The 18,221-nt window shown below is 42.1% G+C and overlaps 3 protein-coding genes across 6 annotated transcripts; all 3 read right to left on the reverse strand.

The window, feature by feature from the left end:
• Positions 1–1,861: 1,861 nt before the first annotated feature.
• Positions 1,862–3,921, reverse strand: LOC104444246. 2 transcript variants are annotated; one of them, XM_039299279.1, is made up of 2 exons: positions 2,215–3,921; positions 1,862–2,172 (listed from the first exon to the last, which is right to left on the reverse strand). In XM_039299279.1, the coding sequence occupies exons 1-2, from the start codon at positions 3,649–3,651 to the stop codon at positions 2,098–2,100; spliced, it is 1,512 nt and encodes a 503-aa protein (XP_039155213.1). In that variant the 5' UTR covers positions 3,652–3,921; the 3' UTR covers positions 1,862–2,097. The 2 variants fall into 2 exon arrangements, with proteins under 2 accessions (XP_039155213.1, XP_039155212.1); XM_039299278.1 differs by having other exon boundaries at positions 1,862–2,179; positions 2,222–3,915.
• A 4,867-nt stretch (positions 3,922–8,788) lies between these two features.
• LOC104444245 lies at positions 8,789–12,496 on the reverse strand. 3 transcript variants are annotated; one of them, XM_039298912.1, is made up of 9 exons: positions 12,315–12,496; positions 11,572–11,721; positions 10,960–11,007; positions 10,827–10,866; positions 10,431–10,531; positions 9,957–10,149; positions 9,781–9,861; positions 9,256–9,373; positions 8,789–9,131 (listed from the first exon to the last, which is right to left on the reverse strand). In XM_039298912.1, the coding sequence occupies exons 1-9, from the start codon at positions 12,390–12,392 to the stop codon at positions 9,011–9,013; spliced, it is 930 nt and encodes a 309-aa protein (XP_039154846.1). In that variant the 5' UTR covers positions 12,393–12,496; the 3' UTR covers positions 8,789–9,010. The 3 variants fall into 3 exon arrangements, with proteins under 3 accessions (XP_039154846.1, XP_010056190.2, XP_039154847.1); XM_010057888.3 differs by having other exon boundaries at positions 9,781–9,879; XM_039298913.1 differs by lacking the exon at positions 11,572–11,721 and having other exon boundaries at positions 9,781–9,879.
• A 718-nt stretch (positions 12,497–13,214) lies between these two features.
• Positions 13,215–16,936, reverse strand: LOC104444249 (bifunctional pinoresinol-lariciresinol reductase 2). Its single transcript, XM_010057893.3, is given in 6 exon segments — positions 13,215–13,569; positions 13,731–13,889; positions 13,892–13,933; positions 14,114–14,185; positions 14,188–14,353; positions 16,580–16,936. Coding segments are annotated over 6 exon segments (933 nt in total). The 5' UTR covers positions 16,910–16,936; the 3' UTR covers positions 13,215–13,405.
• Positions 16,937–18,221: the final 1,285 nt, after the last annotated feature.

Below are 18,221 nucleotides of genomic sequence, written 5' to 3' on the forward strand. Positions count from 1 at the left end.
GCGAGTCGCGTTGCTGTGACACGTAACCTCCGGCGACACAGATCTGGGTCGCTGGAGGTCGTGCGACCCAGATCTGGGTTGCGGCGACTCAAGCAACCCAGATCTCGGTCGCGGTGAGGTCGCGTGACCTCCGACTCTGGGTCGTCTGAGTCGGCGAGACCCAGATTTGGGTCGCTGCGAGGCCGTGAACGATTTCCGACTGCCGGGTCGCCTGAGTTGCTGCGATCCAGCAACTCGGTAGCGGTGAAGAAAGGGACTTGGAGAGGTCGAGGGCGAGAAGGGTGTTCCCGCAAGCGACGACGACGACGGTGAGGCGGGGGCAAAGGGAGAGGTTGAGGGCGACGGCGTTGGGGTGAGACTCAACGGCCGTGGATGGAGTGGCGGATGAAGGAGAAAGACTTGTGGTCTCCGGCGGCCGCGTGAGGTCTTGCAACTTGAGACGTCGGCTGCCGGCGACGGCGACAAATTTGGATTGCCGGCAGCCCTACCCTTTGCCAGCCAACCATTTATTTATTATTATTTTTATTATAAAAATTCTTTGTAAATGTAAATTTTTCCAAACATCATTTTTTGCTTAAAGGTACAAAGGTACTTCATAATGAATTTTTAGATTATAATTTACCAAATGCAATTTACATTTTAAAAAACTCCTTTTAACTCAAATTCCAGTCCTTAGCATTTTTTCAAAGATTTTCCAATGCACCCTTTGAATCTCCTGCAATCAAAATCCATTCACGCTAGACTCAGGATTACGGCTTCTACTTCCTGCTTCTAGCCATACAGAAGTCAATGACGAAAGAAATGCACCATTAACTGTCTGTTGTCGCTGACGGTGACAGCCCAACTCGGTTGCCCTTTTAGCCTGTCAATTGATAAGAAAAGAAGAAATTTTGTCACTGGTATTCTTTAAAAAGATGTGGAGATATACAGCTGTGGCCACTAGCCACCAGGCCACAGACACAGCGAGAGAGAGAGAAGAGAGTTGAACATTTGTTATGAAGCTTGTTCTTCAACAAATGTTCGACAGACAAGAAAAATCACATCTTCAACCATCCAAACGAAGATTGAAAAATAAAATACGTTCTGCACGAGCATGCGGAGTGAACGTGAAGACTGCCAAGATTTCATTATTAGTGCCAACAAACAGAATTTGGGATGAGAATATGTGCTAGCATCATCCCAAATTCTGTATTTTTTTTTAAACAGAATTTGTGATGATGCTAGCACATATTCTAGACAGAAGAGTGCCAAGATCTCATCATTATTGCCTATGAACAGAATTAGAAAGGAAGCAAATATTCAAGACACTTGCAAAGACAAAGGGACCTCTAAAATACAGTGCATAAAAGAGCAGAATTTGAAAGGAATACATATTATGTATACACTCCATTGTTAGTAACTGAAGAAAAGACAGAGAGCGACACAATTTCAGTAACATGCTTACTTGTTCGAGCAATTCATCGTAGTCCCTTGGAAACGGCACATCTATCTCAACAGAGGGACGACTTTCACCAGATACAGAACTCCTCAAAGGTCTGAAATCCTTTGTCACAATCTTACTGTTCTTTCTCCTCGAATTCAAGCAACAAGACAGCTACACCCCCATGAAAATTCTTAATCGTGAACACCAGAAGCGCAGGACATTAAAAAGGCGACACTCTTGGAAGCAAACATGTTGGACAGCTACAAAGTTGATATTCATAAGACATGTAAACCTAGGAAGTTGGAATTTCCTCGACATTACCCGTTTTTGCTGATTCGGTAGGAAATAATGGCGATTCGAACACTACACAACCCACCAAAGCGGGTTCTACGAACATCACAGTAGAGAATTTCAATCAGAACTCGCTTGCCGATGTCATACCTCCAGATAATTCTTGTATGGTTCAAATTTTGGCCCTTAACGGTTCCATATTTAATGATCGCAACAATTTCAACCAAGACCCGTAAAAAGTTTATTGGATATTCAGACTAAAATCATCCAGTGAAGTAGGGAAAAGAAATTCAAGTTTATTGAACAAAATGTGCAAAGTTCTAGTTGCAAAATTACTAGATGAACGTAGTTCCTCTCAACTCCTCAGTCTCAAACTATCGACTTTAACGCATGCTCCTTGCGAGACGGGAAATTGAAGCTCCAATCCGTAAACGTCCAATCCGACGCTGAAGTTTCAGATCGAATTTTTTTTTTTTTTTTTTTTTTGAACTAAGTTTCAGATCGAATTGAAAACTCGCGAATGCTTCCGAGGCCACTGTCACGTTGATCCCCTTGAATTCGTCATCCATCGCGCTCTTGGGCATGTCGTTGGACGCCACGTGCCCCACCTTGAGATGGTCCCCTGGGGAGTCAGTGTTATAGTACCGTTTACCTAGGAAGGGCCACGTTGCGATCGGAGACCTACGTGGGCTCGTCGAGTTCCAACCGCCGTGTGACAGGAACCCGCCCGTCGACGGGCGGCTCAATATCTCGGGGCCGCAGATCACCGAGCCGGACGTCTTCCAGTACTGCTCCGGCAGGAGCGGGCGGATGCCCCCGACCATCTTCATCCGGTCCCCCATGTTGTCGAAGAAGGGCTGCTCCGGGTCGGCGCTCTTGTTGGTCATGCGACCGATCGAGCCCTCGACTTCCGGCACCGAGGGCGGCCCGCCTCCGCCGCCTCCCGGCCTCGGGTCAGGACCGGGTGGGCCACCTCGAGGAGGCCCGAAGGGCTTCATCTTAAGATCGGAGCGAACGATGGCCATTTCTTCGGGTAGCCCAGCAGGCAAGCGAGATTCGCCGGGCCGGACGTCGCTCGCCCGCACCTTCCGCATGCGTTCAAACTCGACACGCGCGAGGGGCGAGGGGTCCACCGTGACATTGAAATTCCGGAACAGGTCCCTGGTCGATTCCGCGCCGGGAACCACGACCGCGTATAGCTTGCGGGGCAGCTCGCCGCCGGCGGCCATCCTCCGTTCCTCCAGGTAGACCGCGAGGTCCCATCTGAATTTGAACCAGAGGATTAAGAGCATGCGGTGGGCAGAGGAGCTGCCGATCTGGGCGACGGCGACGCGGGGGTTGGAGGGGAACGAGGGAGGGATGGCGGAGGACAGGTAGGAGGGGATGACGAGGGTGGCGCGGTCGCCGCGGCTGGCGATGTAAAGGCAGACCTCCATGCAGAGGTGGAGTTTATCTGGGTCCCACCCGGGGACGACGACGAGGAACTCGAACGTCTCCGACAGATCGGAGCCAACGGGCAACTTCCACCTGCGTACGATCTCGAGAAGCGCGAGGGGCACGGGGTTCACCGTGACATTGAAATTCCGGAACATCTCCCTGATCGATTCCTCGCCGGTAACCACGACCGCGTATAGCTTGCGGGGCAGCTCGCCGCCGGCGGCCATCCTCCGTTCCTCCAGGTAGCGCGCGAGGTCCCATCTGAATTTGAACCAGAGGATTAAGGACATGCGGCGGGCAGAGGAGCTGCCGATCTGGGCGACGGCGACGAGGGGGTTGGAGGGGAACGAGGAAGGGATGGCGGAGGACAGGTAGGAGGGGATGACGAGGGTGGCGCGGTCGCCGAGGCTGGCGATGTAAAGGCAGACCTCCATGCAGAGGTCGAGTTTATCCCGGTCCCACCCGGGGACGACGGCGAGGAACTCGGCCGTCTCCGACATGGTGAAGCGGCCGATCGAATCGTTTGCTTTGCTGTGATTATTATTAGGGTTCAAGATTCTGGGAGCGACGCCGATTGATGTTACGGATTTCAAAGGATTTGTGAGTGAGTGAGCGAGTGAGGAGATCTGTATGATCGTCCGGTATCGAGCCGGGGGAAGTGGGACCCACGCCCCCAAACGGGTTTTACCGACTTGATTGGCTAGGTAGTCGAGAAACGGACCTTCGAGGTCATGACACGTGTTGATCAAACGGGTGAAAAATCCGGCCGTTCGGATCCCTTGCTTGCGGAACACTTCCGCCACCCGCCGGTTATGACGAGAACATCGAGGACGGCGCGGATGGGCCGGGCTGAGCTCCCCGACCTGGGCCTTGCCCTGTTCCATCTGCTGGTGGAACCTGTCGCTGCTGGGACGTGGGGGGGTGGCCGGGACAGCAAGGACGTCCGTGAGGGGGTGGTCGCGGAAGGAGGGACGGAGGAAGAGAGGGTGGAGAGGACGACGGGGGTGGCCCTGCGGCCTCGCGAGGCGATGGGCTTGCACAGCTCGATGCCAGGGGAGAGATGGCCCTGCCCGAAGGCCGGGAGCACCCGGATCTCACCTCCGGCCATTGATTTTGGATCGATCTAGTGCGGAAGTTAAGAGACATTTGAAGAACTTTATATACAAGAGAAGCCGTTGACTAACGGGTGGGAGCGGGGCATGGCGGATTTCTTTGACTTAGAGGTAGATGATGATGCTCCTTTGGATATAGGTGTTATTTGGAGATCTGGCTAGGTTAAATGAGTTCGATTATGTAACCATCGCTTATTACTATTTTCATCATTATTTTGTTACAAACTTAGTCAATATGTCATTTTTAACCATGGCTCGTTAAAATAGGTGGTGTTTAAATGAAAACCATCGAATGAAATAGTGAAAAGAAATTTAGATTGATGGAAAGTGCGGTGTATACAAATGATGATGCATTATTCTGATCGTGAAATTACAAGCGGAACATGGTTGCCTCTTCACTCCTCAATCTCAGTGTCCGTAAACTTGAATTTGGTTTGGACTTCCAACGCTGTTTTACAATGCACATCTTAGTCCTAGCATATGAATAAATTGTTTACACATGGAACAGGGCCCAAAATATGCAATAAAAACTGCACACGTACTTCTAATTGTGGATTCAGAATATGGATTGATGCGTAGGACAGGTCCTTTCATCCCACGTAAATAGTGAGGTCAGACTGGCAGGAGATTGAGAAGAAAGGACAAAGATGAGGTGAAACAAAAATGACTGCGTGACAATATTTATAAATTATTGTGGGACTTATTTCTTTAAGAATTTATAGCTCACAATATACTATTATTTTCACAATATTCCAAGTAATGTTAACAAAGTCCTATAGGAAACTATCGAATTTGTGAGCGGGTCAATCTTGCAGCATGAATGGTTATCTACATCGGACTACATTGCAAGGCTAAATTCTTGTGGACGATCACATAGTATCATGTTAGCGGGTGAAACAAAACATGACTCCTATTCACTCTATAAGGAACAAGAGCAAATGGGCATTTCTACTTGAATCGATTCTCGACCTAGATATCACCATACTTTGTCATCTCACAAATAGAAATTAGTGATATATAAATATATTCATTTCACGTCAAAATAAGTCCTCTTTATTTTTTACATTGGTCACGCTTTATGAACCCTGCCCTCATACAAATCAACCCAGCCTCCAACCCAACTAACAGGGAAATCTTGGTGGCATTGCCCTATTTGAAATTGAGCACATTTTTTTTTTTTTTAAGAAACAATCACTTGTTTCTCGAGAAGAGATGAAAAATATGCTCATATCATTTGAATGAATAGTTGATTTAGTTAAGATAAATTTCCAACTTATGATAAGGAATATAAGCTCTGGTGATAGATTCACCTCAAACTAATTTTTTGATCACTAAAAACTTCAAATTAATACAATCGTGATAAATTTATCCCAAACTAATCTTTTGACCATCAATAATCCTAAACGATACACCTATGATAAATTTACTCAAGATTAATTTTTTGACCACGAAAAATTATAAATTGGTGCATTTGTCATAAACTTACCCTTCGTTAACTTCCATCAAATTTAAACGTTAAATTTGCTAACCTAGATTACACATGATGATGTAGTATGGTGATGTGGTAAGTTCACATGGAAATCTATAGGGTAAATATCACAAAAAATCTCAAATTTATATGCTTGTAATAAATTTTGTGGTACTCTTGTGATAAATTTAAGGTATACATGTGACAAATTTGGGATTTTTCATGAATTAACCCTATCGATTTCCATGTGGACTTGCCGCGTCACTATAGCATATTTTGACAGAAATTAATAGAGAGTAAATTTGTTGTGAGTATACCGTTTGAAGTTTTTGATGATCAAAAAATTAATTTGGATAAATTTATCATATATATATAAGTTTGGAGGTCAAAAAAATAGTTTGGGATAAGTTTGTCACGTGTGTACTAGTTTAGGGTTTTTAACAATTAAAAAATTAATTTTGAGTAAATTTATCATAAATGCATTAATTTAGGATTTTTTAGGGTATCAACCCTAAGGAATATAAATGGAGTGGCTTGATTCCAAACAAGAACAAGAGCGAAATTTTTCTCTCGGGTGGTCCTTCGTCTCTTCGCAACTACATTTCCTTAGCCTTTGGGTTTCAAGAAGGGAAACTACCGGTACGCTATACGGGAGTGCCTATCATATCCTCCGAGGGCTTGGGAAAGGCGGCGCATCACCCTTATTGATCGGATTACAGCTAGAGCCCAATCTTGGGCTCATCGTTTCCTCTCTTTTGCTGGAAGGTTGCAGTTAATCGGAGTCAGTCTTGCACTCTATCCAAACCTTCTGGTCGAGTGTTTTCACATTGCCGGTTTCGGTTCTCAATAGCATTGAAAAGATTTTAAGGCAATTTCTTTGGAAATGATCTGCCCTCGGTAAGGGGGGGCCGAAGGTGTCGTGGGATGATATATGCTTACCAAAAAAAGAAGGGGGACTTGGTATTCGAAAATTGAGAGATTGCAACAAGGCGTCTATGATGAAGCACATTTGGATTCTGTTCACAAATAAAGAATCCCTTTGGTGCCGTTGGATTCATTCCAACTTTTTAAAGAGGAACAACTTAAGGAAAGCTTCATCTCCTAAAATTTGCTCTTGGGCATGGAAGAAAATTTTGCAATTAAGTGACTCTCGGCTTTCCTTCCTTTGGAAGATTGGAAATGGACGCTCAACTTCGTTATGGTTTGATCATTGGCACCCAAAAGGCCTTCTTGATATTATTATGCCAGATCCTATTATTCAGTGGTCTGGTCTACCCAAGCATGCAGTGGTGGCTGATCTCTTTTCGCCTATGGGCCTTTCACTTCATAGTATTATGGAGAGCTGGGGTCTCTCTATCCCAACGCTCTCCCAAGCTCCCGGACCGGTTTTCTTGGCGTTGGCATCCGTCGGGATCTTTTCGGTAGGATCTGCACTGGAACCACTTCGGGACCAAAAGAAGCGTAGTGCCACTGGGCTTCACTTATTTGGAACAACGTCATCACTCCCAGGTTCCAATTCAATCTCTGGTTGATTGCTAGAAACCGTTTGCCTACCCAGGAACTTCTCATTTCCTATGGTAGAATTGATTATGTCACCTGTGCCTTCTGTGATGATGTTCCTGACTCTATAGATCACTTGTTTTTTGATTGCCACATATCGGCTTCCATTGCTTATTTTTGGGCTTCTCGATGCAACCTTCCTTGGCGCCCGAGGCCGTGGAAGGAGAATCTCCAATGGGCTACCTCCTTCCTAAAGGGCAACGATTTCTTTCACAACAGCTCGTTACTCTTTTGCTGCCATGTGCTACTTAATTTGGAAGAAGAGGAATGCTATCATATTCCGCGACGAAGCGGTGGTTCTTGCTGCAATGAAAAATCACATTATCAAGATGGTCAAGGACAAAGCTCTCACCTTCTCTGATGTCCTGAATACCCCTAGAAATAGAAGGCTTGAGAGAAACTTGGGCTTTGACCCTTCCATCTTCGCTGATCGTGAGGAGAATGCGTAGATCCGGATGAAGACCAAGCTGTGCGATCTTTTCTCCTTCCCGCCTTGGGTGTCTGGCCTTCGGTCCTTAGGCGGCTGAGGTTTTGTTTAGCGTTTTCTTTTCGCTTGTGACCTGTTGGTCTTTGCTCCTTGCTTGTGTTTGTTCTTTTCTTCTTTGTAATCTTTTGTTTCGGCTCCCTAACACTCTCTATGCGTAGCGCCCTGAGAGTGTATGTTTTGGAGCCGGTCCTGTATTATTGTCCAAAGCTATATTACCTTTTACCTTTACCAAAAAAAAAAAAACCCTAAGGAATATAAGCTCTTAAAAAGATGAAAGATCTTAAGCCAAAGTTAGCTGCTAGCTGGACTAAGTAAGCAAAATGATTGCACCCAAGAAAATGGGTTACTTTCCCGTGTTCCTTTGCTACCGAAGGCTTTACACAATCAATAAAATTCTATGGATATCTCGTCAATAAAGCATAGGTTATCGAAAGGATCTCGGAGACCCACCAAAGTACAAAAGCCGGGATCTTTCGAAAAATAGATTCATATTCAAAGGGTGCATGACCGCACGAACAAGCTGACATTAACTCTTCAATTTAGAATTCAATTGGGAATTTTCCTTATAAGGTATTGGGGTAATCTGCTAATATATATAGATTTGTAGGCAAAGGTATGAAATTATTTATTGAGAAGGATATTACAACAAAACTAAAATGAGAGGTTAGACGTCAACCCTTCTCCTCTCGGTTGTTCGGCCGGAAACAACTCAAGTTGTCACGAAGAGTACGTGCGTCGGCAGTGACCATACACCTTGACTTGGACAGCAAGGAAAACAGCAGGGAAATCACCCAATTCGCCCTCCTCTGGACATTGCTCTGCAAATCCGAATCGGTTTCGTATGGAACTAAGCTGAAGGCTTCAGTTTGATGAGTGAAGTCTAATTGCGCCTTTTACCTTCGTCCTTTTTTATCGACTGTGAAGTCAATTTTACTTGTGAAGGAAGCAGAACTGTATTTTGTGCGCGTGGATTCATGCTCATCACCTTCTACACAGGGAATACAATTAGATTGATGTGAGTGTACTGCACATTGAATAAACAAGATCTGTCATCACATTCACAAACTCTGCTCAACACTTTGAATTGGCATGTTTGGACTCAGGAAGACAGGAACTAGTGTACTATGGCCATCAGAGGAAACAAAAACTGAAAGATGACCATCATGCGGCCATGATGCACGTTTCTGTACATAAGCATCGGTATTATCTGTTACATACAATGTTTCGAATGCTCAAGACAAGGGCAGAATGTTCAAGGCAACTTCCTTGAGGGAGGGCATCGCTTCCTGCTGATGCAAAGTCATGTACCGGTTTCCGACTCTTCTGAGAACCTTCCATTGGCCAGGGTAGCATCTATGTGACATTGCAATGAAAATGGAAAAAGGCAGAAAAAAGAGAGACACTTCTGTTAGGTCCATGAGATGGAACTTCTCCTTAAAAAGGAACATTCATAACGAACAAATCAGCATTCACAAACCTAAAGAGGGTTCCTCCTTTCATTCCTTTAAAGTTGTGAATGTAGTACACAGTCTCCATTTTCGGGAACAGGGTCTTTGTGAGGGCTGCCAGCTTCGGATAGAAAAATGCAGGATAGTCTTGCCACTGTTAAGGATAAGGTCCAGGAGGGCACAAGGGCGAAACTTCCAAAACATACCAACGAAAGTGAACTTCTCTGTTCAGATGATGGTAAAAGAGAAAGCACCTTCCTTAAGAAGGTCCAGAGAAGGCTAGATAAACACACATAATCTCAGGTAATGCTTGGGACACATTGAAATATCAGTAACCTATTGTCTAATCATTTGCTCTAAAGCTAGATCAGTAACTATGTGATAAGTGTTTGACTCAGTAACTGCATGCACTGTTTAAGAAAGCAAAACCAAAATGGTCATGAATTCAGCAAATATAGTTGTCCAAATGGATGCTGTAAGTGAATCAAACATCTATAAATCGTGTGGCTTGAAAAGTTAGAAGAAATGTGAAAAACAAGCTGGGAAAAGGATACATCCAGACCTTATGCGGTCGAGTTCTCCGTTGAATATAATAAGCTTTCTGGCTGTGTTTGTGACGGCTTCTCTGTAAAGCTCTTCCACAACAAGCATTTCTGAATTGGACAATAATCTCCCGACATAAAACTTACTCAAGCCAATATCAACAGGAAGACAGGGTGTGTGGTACTACCATTGACGTTAAAATAGGGATAGGCGACAAGAAATAGCTCATCGTCTGGTCTCACACGGTCTGTCATTTTCACTTTCTCAGTAAAGCCGAAATCTTCGAAGAAGGAGGGTTTGGTTAGGTAGTCCAACTTAAATGAAGATCCTTCGAAAGCTGATTTTCGTGCAAATTTGACTTCATTGGCCTCAGGAAAAAACTGAAAGTTGAAATGGCACTCGGAAGTCAATAGACTCTTTAAGAGCAGAAAAGATAGGCAAAATAAAATGGCATGAGAGTAAGAGATGTATGGCATAGAGTAAGAGTCCCATTCGAAGATCAATGACTCTTTTGATTGCATCCCTGTATTTCTGTTCATGTCTTTCATGTTTACCTATCCTTCAACAACATAAGCTCCAAAGCAAACTAAATCAACAGTCGAAGAAAGGTAGTTTGCTTATCTCCACATATGAATGTCATAGGAGTATATATTGAACTCACAATTCTGGTTCGTGTAACCTTCTCAGCATCAACTAACTGGTCGCAAAATTCACGAATCAACTGCATGCTTCCTGTCATCTCTATTCCTCCTTCACCATCACCTGACACAGTCTCATAGAGTGAAACCATAGTGAATGAAATAGGGATCATATAGCGTTCAAGGATGCTTAGCCAAACAGAAAAGACTATTTTTGCTTGTGTAATATTTGTACCCATGCACCCAAGAGAGAGAGAGAGAGAGAGTCATCACCCTTAAATCACATAGGACCTAAATGCTTAATACCCCTTACGAGTGATTAACATGTCAAAAATGCTAGGCAGTGCATAAAAAGGAAACAAACTGCCTTCGGTGGCAAAGACTACGAGTGAAGGGGAACTCAAGGCTTTGGTGCTAACCTGGGACAGAATCTAGTCCTGATGTTGGAAATTCAATCTCCTGCAATCAAAATCCATTAAGCCGAGACTCAGGTTTACAGCTTCTCTTTCCTGCTTCTAGCCATAACAGAAGAAAATGACGAAAGAAATACACCATTAACTGTCTGTTGTCACTGACAGCCAGCTCTGTTGCCCTTTTAGCCTGCCAATTGATAAGAAAAGAATGAATTATGTCACTGGTATTCTTTAAAAAGATGTGGAGATATATAGCTGTAACCACTAGCCACCAGGCAACACAGAGAGAGAGAGAGAGAGAGAGAGAGAGAGAGAGAGAGAGAGTTGGACATTTGTTTTTTTTGGTAAAAGGGAGAGTTGGACATTTGTTGTTAAGCTTGTTCTTCAACAAAAGTTTGGCAGACCAGAAAATCATATCTTCGACCATCCAAAGGAGGATCGAAGAATTCTTTCTGCACGAGCATGCAGAGTGAACGTGAAAAGTGCCAAGATCTCATCATCATTGACTATGAACAGAGTAACGATGGTAGATCATATTCTAGACAGAATAGTGCCAAGATCTTGTCATTATTGCCTATGAACAGAATTTGAATCGAAGCACATATTCTAGACAATTACAAAGATAAAGGGACTTCTAAAACACAGTGTATAAAAGAGCAGAATTTGAAAGGAATACATCATATATATACACTTCATTGCTAGTAACTGAAAAAAAAAACATAGAGCGGCACAATTTCAGTAACATGCTTACTTGTTCAAGCAATTCATCATAGTCCCTTGGAAACGGCACATCTACCTCAACAGAGGAACGACTTTCACCTGATGCTGAACTCCTCAAGGGTCTGACATCCCTTCTTACAATCTTACTGTTCTTTCTCCACGAATTCAAGCAACTAACCAGCTACACCCCCAAGAAAATAGTTAATTATGAACACCAGAAGCGCAGGACATTAAAAAGGGGACACTTTTGGAAGCAAATATTTGGACAGCTGCAGAGTTCATATTTATAAGACATGTAAACCTAGAAGGTTGGAACTTCCTCGACATAAACTTGTTTTTGCTGATTTGGTAGGAAATGTGGCGATTCAAACACTACATGACCCACCAAAGTGGGTTCTATGAGCTTCATCGTACAGAAAATTCAATCAGAACTTGCTTGCTGATGCAAGACATCCACATAATCTTTGTACTGCTCAAACTTTTGACCCTTAATGCTTTCAAACTTAATGATCTAAAACAATTTCTATCGCCTATAAACGTTGGCCACTCTGGGTCTTTGTGCAATTATTCAGCAAGGATCAGGAGTCTGCAAATGGAAATTATCCACTTCCCCTAAACAAGAGCCTCCAAGAATTCATTCAAGAACCAGACGTACGATGCATCAACTGTGCCAAAGGACCAAGAACCGAAGCTGTTTCTATGAATTGCAAACAGAGGCATAACTACACACGGAAAAAAAAATCTGGATCCACTCCAGGATCACGAATCTCTGACCTCTCTATCCGAAAGATGAGATTTTTGGAGCGGAAAGAGCGATGCAACTCCTGCTCCAGGAACACTGGATAACGGCATTTTTCCGACCGCTCCTCGACTCTCAGGGCACTGCGAAACGAGTGGACGTGCGGTCGACGAGAAAGAAGTGAGAAGCCTTTTCCCATCGAAGCAAAAACGACATGAATGTACCTTGAACGTGTGTCTGACATTTCATCCGGAAATGTGACAACAGACCACCTGGGCCCAACATGGAGGAAGGGATAACAAGGCTTATTGCGTATTTTAGACTAGACCAGTCGAACGGTCTGATCGGATACGATTTAGATTGAGACGAAAATGGTCTGATCAAATAAATCTGTTTCAATAACTTATAGTTGACCTGATCCATTTTGTTAAAACACTTTTATACCTAAATCCAATTTAAAAACTCATATCCAAATTGAGATAAGTGTGAGGAGTTAGTAAGTAAGAAATAAATTATAAACTAGTTTATGACCTATTTAACACTTATATTTTGTTTAAACTTATTTTATGACTAATTTATTTAATATAACTAATTCATTTATCACCCGTTCAACTTCCATATGAATTTTAAAAAATGGGTTAATGATCCATTTTGATGGGTTTAGTTCAAATAAATGTTCATAAATTGACCATTTGCAATTAGATATCAAGATGGAATTGACTTTCATTATAGATATTTTAAAGGAGTACTTGGGAAAAAAAATAGGTATGTACATAAATAAACAATTTCAAGATACAATAAGTTAATTGTTGTTCATACATATCAAATACCGAATTTCTCCTACCGTATGCAAACAAATTTAACAAATTTATTTGTTAGAATATTCTGTTAAGGATGCTCATGTTATATGAAACAACATGATCTTTATCATCTAATTATGCATTGAATCCAAAGAACATGTATTGGAATTCGAAATGGGTAAATTTGATTTCAAGAAGAGAGATGACACAGCACATCACCACATTAGAGTAATGTTAAATTTTGCTTTCGTGAGAAAGAATACAAGTGTCGTTGATTGACATGATTATCGTTCGATGAAGTAGCAGATTGCGATGCGAGTTCCTGGCTACAAATAGCGCCGCAAGTACTCTTCGACCGTGACGTAATTTACGTCCGGATAGAGCTCGGAAGCTTCGACGGCATCTTCTCCGATCTCGAAGTTCGCGAGGCATCCCTCGTAGCACACATGGTAGTAATGAATCAGTCCGACTTGCTCCGCGTAGTTTTGCTCTTCATTTAGGAGACGAACACCGCATTAATCAGTCGATCGTGCTACATCAACATGCACATGCGTTTGCAACTCGGAAGTAAAACATGCATAGCGCGAGTAGTAAAGCTTTCGACAAGCTGCTTTGCAGCAAGATCAGTTCGCCTGCGAAATCGCTTTTTACCTCTCATCATGGCCAGAAAATCTTGAGCTGAGATGGAGGACTTCTGCAGATCTTTCCCGATGAGTTTCTCCCAAATGCCGACGACCTCGAGCTGAGACAGGATGTTCTTAGGCGGCCTGATGTACACGGTCTTGTTGAGAGCCCGAGGGTCGTCTACGCTTTCATGGTGTACATGGCAATGTCGTCTTCGTCGACGTAGATCGCTGTCCGTACGGTCAAATACATGCACATTGATCATAACCCTTTCGGCGAGAATAGCAAACTAACTTTTCTTTACCGGTGTAATTTCGAAAACTAAATTGAAGAGACCCGAAAACAAGTCATTAAAGGGTTGATCTTGCAAAATAAGCAATTTTTTTTTTCTTGCACTGAAAGATCGGTACCTTTCTGGTTACCATCTCCTAACAACAGCACAGAGTCTGTAGAGGGGATGATCTTCCCCGGCTGGCATAGACCCCGAGGAAGTAGCCGGCAAAGCAATTCGCCGACACATACGTGTGCGGAATCCCGGCGTCCTCGATCGCCTTTCTCACCACCATTTTGTCATCGAACGTCACCCTTCCGGGGTCCATTGCATTGGCCATCCTCGCGGGATCGGTGCCAAATTCAGATGGCAAGAACCTCTGCGAGATTAGTCCGAGCATGAGGTGGTATGTCATCTTCATCGAATGTGACATGGAAGCCGGACTTGGTCAGTTGATCAGAGTAGGTGGCCATCGGTCTCCATCGCCTTTAGTGTGTACATTAACATCACATTGGAAGACTTTGTTCCAATAATTGTGATCAAAGAAACTTACTGCTAAATTTAAATGATCACTTTGGTAAATGGTTCTTTTCTCCACTTTTCTGTTTTTTTTTTTGTTCGCAAGAGCAGAAAAAGAACAAAAATATGTTTATATACATTAGTTAATTTTTTTTTATTTCCCAAAATAGATCAGTGGTCAAGAAATTTATTTGGAATGGAAATAAGAAGTAAAAATAAATAAATAAATATTTTGTTTTCAAGAGTAGAAATTGAAAAAATATTTATGAATAAAAATTGTTCTCAAAAGCAAAGTGTTATCAAATGCACTCTGAAAGGCTAAGAATAATTTCACTTCTCACACTAGAGTTTTGCTAGTGTGATGGCGTTGTTAAACTGAGTTTCTAATGGTGCTACGTTGAATATAATTTTCATTCCGAGAAGAACTAGCTACTAGAACGTTATAAGTTGTTTGATTCTTTTCATAAAAATTAAGAACAATTCCCCGATAAGAAAATGAAAAAAAAAAAAAAAACCATCGTTTGTCCTTTCAAACTACTTGCTCTTGGTACAATAATATTAAGTAATAATCTAAATAAAAAAAAAAATTCCCAATCTATAAAATGTCGCACTTATGACCCAACATCCGAAATTTTTGTATACTATCATAATCCTGATATTAAAAAATGATATTTTCTCCTGCTGTATAATACGTTGCACTAGGTAAAAGAATAAAAAAGGTCGTCAACAGTGATACAACATAAACAAAATTGTATTTTATGACATTAAACTTAATAAATCATTATAGAGTATTGTAAAATAATATTTTACGATGTTTTGTACTTAACCATGTCCTCTCATCATAAATTCGCAAAATTTCTTTATTTTCTTCTTTCTGTCATACATTGATCGAATTTAGGTGGAAAATGTCATAATAACTTCTTTTGGTTGGTGTAGAGATGACCAACTAAAATCGCCCCATCTCAAATGGAATAAGAGGCTCTATCCGGAAAAGATAAAAGGACTTAGCAGAAAATGAAGAGAAGAAGAGAAAAGAAACAAAAAGTCAATGGGAAAAAGTACAAAAGAAAAAAATATATTTAAAACATATTGCATTGGTACAAATTCAGACTTAAATTTTCAAATATACTAATTTAATTATAAACCTTTTCAAATTTGATACTAATATAGTTCATTCAGCTAATTTAGGCTTGAAATTACTAACATGGATATCTATCATTTTACATGGCACAACTAGTGTTGATGTGGGCATTTAAAAAATTTAAATTTTTTAAAATATATTTTTTATTTTTTAGAAATTTCTAATTTTTTTCATCAACTTTTTCTATTCTTTTTCTCCCTTTCCTTGTCTTTGGCTTGTGGTTGGTACTTGGCTGTGGCTGGCAACCAGCCATAAGCGAGGGCATTGGGGCCCTCCCCAGGCTTGGGCAAGGGGACCTTACCCAGGCCGCAAGGGTGGATAGCTCACCAGATCTGATGAGGGCGGTCCTCACTCGAGTCAAGAGAGTGGAGCCCTCGCCTGTGGCCAACGAGGGCCATGACCCTTTCATCGGCTCTTGCTTTTGGCTAGCGAAGGGTGTTGGTAGCTAACAAGGCTAGTGACAGCCCTAATGCTCTCCCCAGCCTTTGTTTGTCTCCAGTTGCTAGCCATGGGCCAAAGGAAAAACTTGGGAAAAAAAGAAGGAAAATTTGATGGAAAAAAACGAAAAAATTATCAAAAAATAAAAAATGTCTATGTTAATATCAGTTGTGCCACATAGGATAACCAACATCCATATCGGTAATTTCTAATCTAAATTGCTAGGTTGACTCAATTGGTATTAATCTAAAAAAGTTTAGAATTAAAGTGGTTCAATTAAAAGGTTTATAACTAAATTGGTATTAATGTAATAAATTTAGTATTGTTTTGACACTTTTTCCTGAAAGCCATTAAGAAAGGAACAAAGCAAGACAGGAATTTAATCTTGGAAGATAGATTTTCTTGATTTCCAAAAATGTCGTGGACACTGCGCTGCCCGTCACTCTTGTAACAGTGATGGTGCACTCGGCTTCTGCTGTTTCCTGACGGCAATGCGTGTCGGATTACCTTAACATTTCCGGCCTCTTTAATGGCGTCGACAAGCTTAAGCTGAAGAAGAACGTGGTGGCTCCGGATGTGCACGCCGGAGATTGCACACACGACCACATCCACCAGCTTAACCGCTTCGACCAGGCTCTGGTAATCGTCAAAGGAGCCCGGAACGAGTTTCGCCCCTCGTCCCTTGAACGACAGCAGCATCTGCACCTTCTCTATGTCCACACCGATCTCCGGCCTTTGAAGAACGTAAGTCTCGTGCCCTAGCTTCAAGCTCGCGTTCACCAATCTCTTTCCCAGGTACCCCGTTCCACCAACTATCAAGACTTTGCTCTTCGCCATCTCTCTCTCTCTCTCTCTCTCTCTCTCTCTCTCGAGGTAAGGAAAGCAGCTAAGCTCAGTGGGTATTTATACAAGCGAGAGTTCCTTGTTTTTTTCACTGTGTTGGGGTTGGTGGGTGATGGTGAGAGCGCTTGCTTTGTTTTAAAACTAAAGATAGGATTGTCCTTTCTATTCACACCAAAGGCGAAGCATCAGTTTGACAAAAATGACAGTTTGACTCATTGTTCAGCTGTGAAGATGAGAAGGTAAAAATTCTGCTGATATAGATCCATCGGAGTAATCATTTGTAAATTTATTGTCCTAAGATTCAAGAATCATCATCGCTCGCGTGCCAATCAAGTGAGGTCAACATACTAGAAGAAAAATTGAATAGTATTTTTTCCTTTGGCCATATTCGTTTAAGGTATCATTTGATGTAATGCCATATGTTTCTAGAATCTTATTAGTATTAACTTGACGTGACACTGGGATGTGTGACATTATTTAAAACATTGATTATGTAAATCATAATGATCATCAATTTAGCATTGATCAGCGGATAATGTAGCCGAATAACCTCTTAGAATAAATGCAGTGGTTTGGAAAAGAGAAAAAAGCTGGAGCTTTTAGAATAAGCTCCCTTTAATAAAAAAAAAGAAAAAGGCAATTTCAGTAGCTGTGAAAAGCTGGCTGAGAGAATTGTCCTTGTGACAAACGAATAGCTATGGGGCTAATTTTGGGATGGAATCAAATGATGGTTCTTGCTATTTTCGCCTGAAATTGAAACGACAAAAGCGCTATGAATCTTGCCAGTGCAAAGCACATGTAACGCTTCTCGGACATGAAGAGACCTGTCCGGCACCACTAAGCCAGTCGACGTGGTTGTAAAAAGGCGGACCTCTTTTTTTTTTTTTTTTTTTTAATTCTCTTTGTCATTGGGAAATTATCATAAAGAATTAATAATCGTTAATGGTGTCACATCACCAAAACCCTTTAAGTCAAATCGAATAAAGTCAAATCGTTAGAAATTCTTGCTGCCAACTAAACCATCATAAAAGCGTCTTCATTTTCCACGTAAAAACAATTGACTAAAACATCTAGAATGGTTATAAGTATGTCCCTAAGCTCAACAATGAAATCGGCCCAACCAGGCAACCATGATTAAGGCTGAAGGAAGTGCAAATTAGGGCCTCTCTAAGCCACCTAATTCCATTACACAAGTTAGTGCCTTTTTTTTTCTTTTCCTGTTGGAAAATTATTATTTAAAAGCCATAATAATCATATCATATTACAAAGCTTATAAGTCATAAAGTGAATGAATAAAACGGAATCA

This window comes from Eucalyptus grandis, chromosome 8, assembly GCF_016545825.1.
Source record: "Eucalyptus grandis isolate ANBG69807.140 chromosome 8, ASM1654582v1, whole genome shotgun sequence".
NCBI classification, from domain to species: domain Eukaryota; kingdom Viridiplantae; phylum Streptophyta; class Magnoliopsida; order Myrtales; family Myrtaceae; genus Eucalyptus; species Eucalyptus grandis.

Bases quoted from the DNA above. Each gene is read 5' to 3' on its own strand.
- LOC104444246 (XM_039299279.1), bottom strand. From the start codon at position 3,651: ATGTCGGAGACGGCCGAGTTCCTCGCCGTCGTCCCCGGGTGGGACCGG. The intron at 2,173-2,214 runs CTGAAACTTAGT...AAAAAATTCGAT, and splicing joins TCGCGAGTTTTCAATTCGAT to CTGAAACTTCAGCGTCGGAT.
- LOC104444245 (XM_010057888.3), bottom strand. From the start codon at position 12,392: ATGCCGTTATCCAGTGTTCCTGGAGCAGGAGTTGCATCGCTCTTTCCG. The intron at 9,880-9,956 runs GTAGTACCACAC...TGTCCAATTCAG, and splicing joins TCCCTATTTTAACGTCAATG to AAATGCTTGTTGTGGAAGAG. The intron at 9,374-9,780 runs GTATCCTTTTCC...AACAGTGGCAAG, and splicing joins CGACCGCATAAGGTCTGGAT to ACTATCCTGCATTTTTCTAT.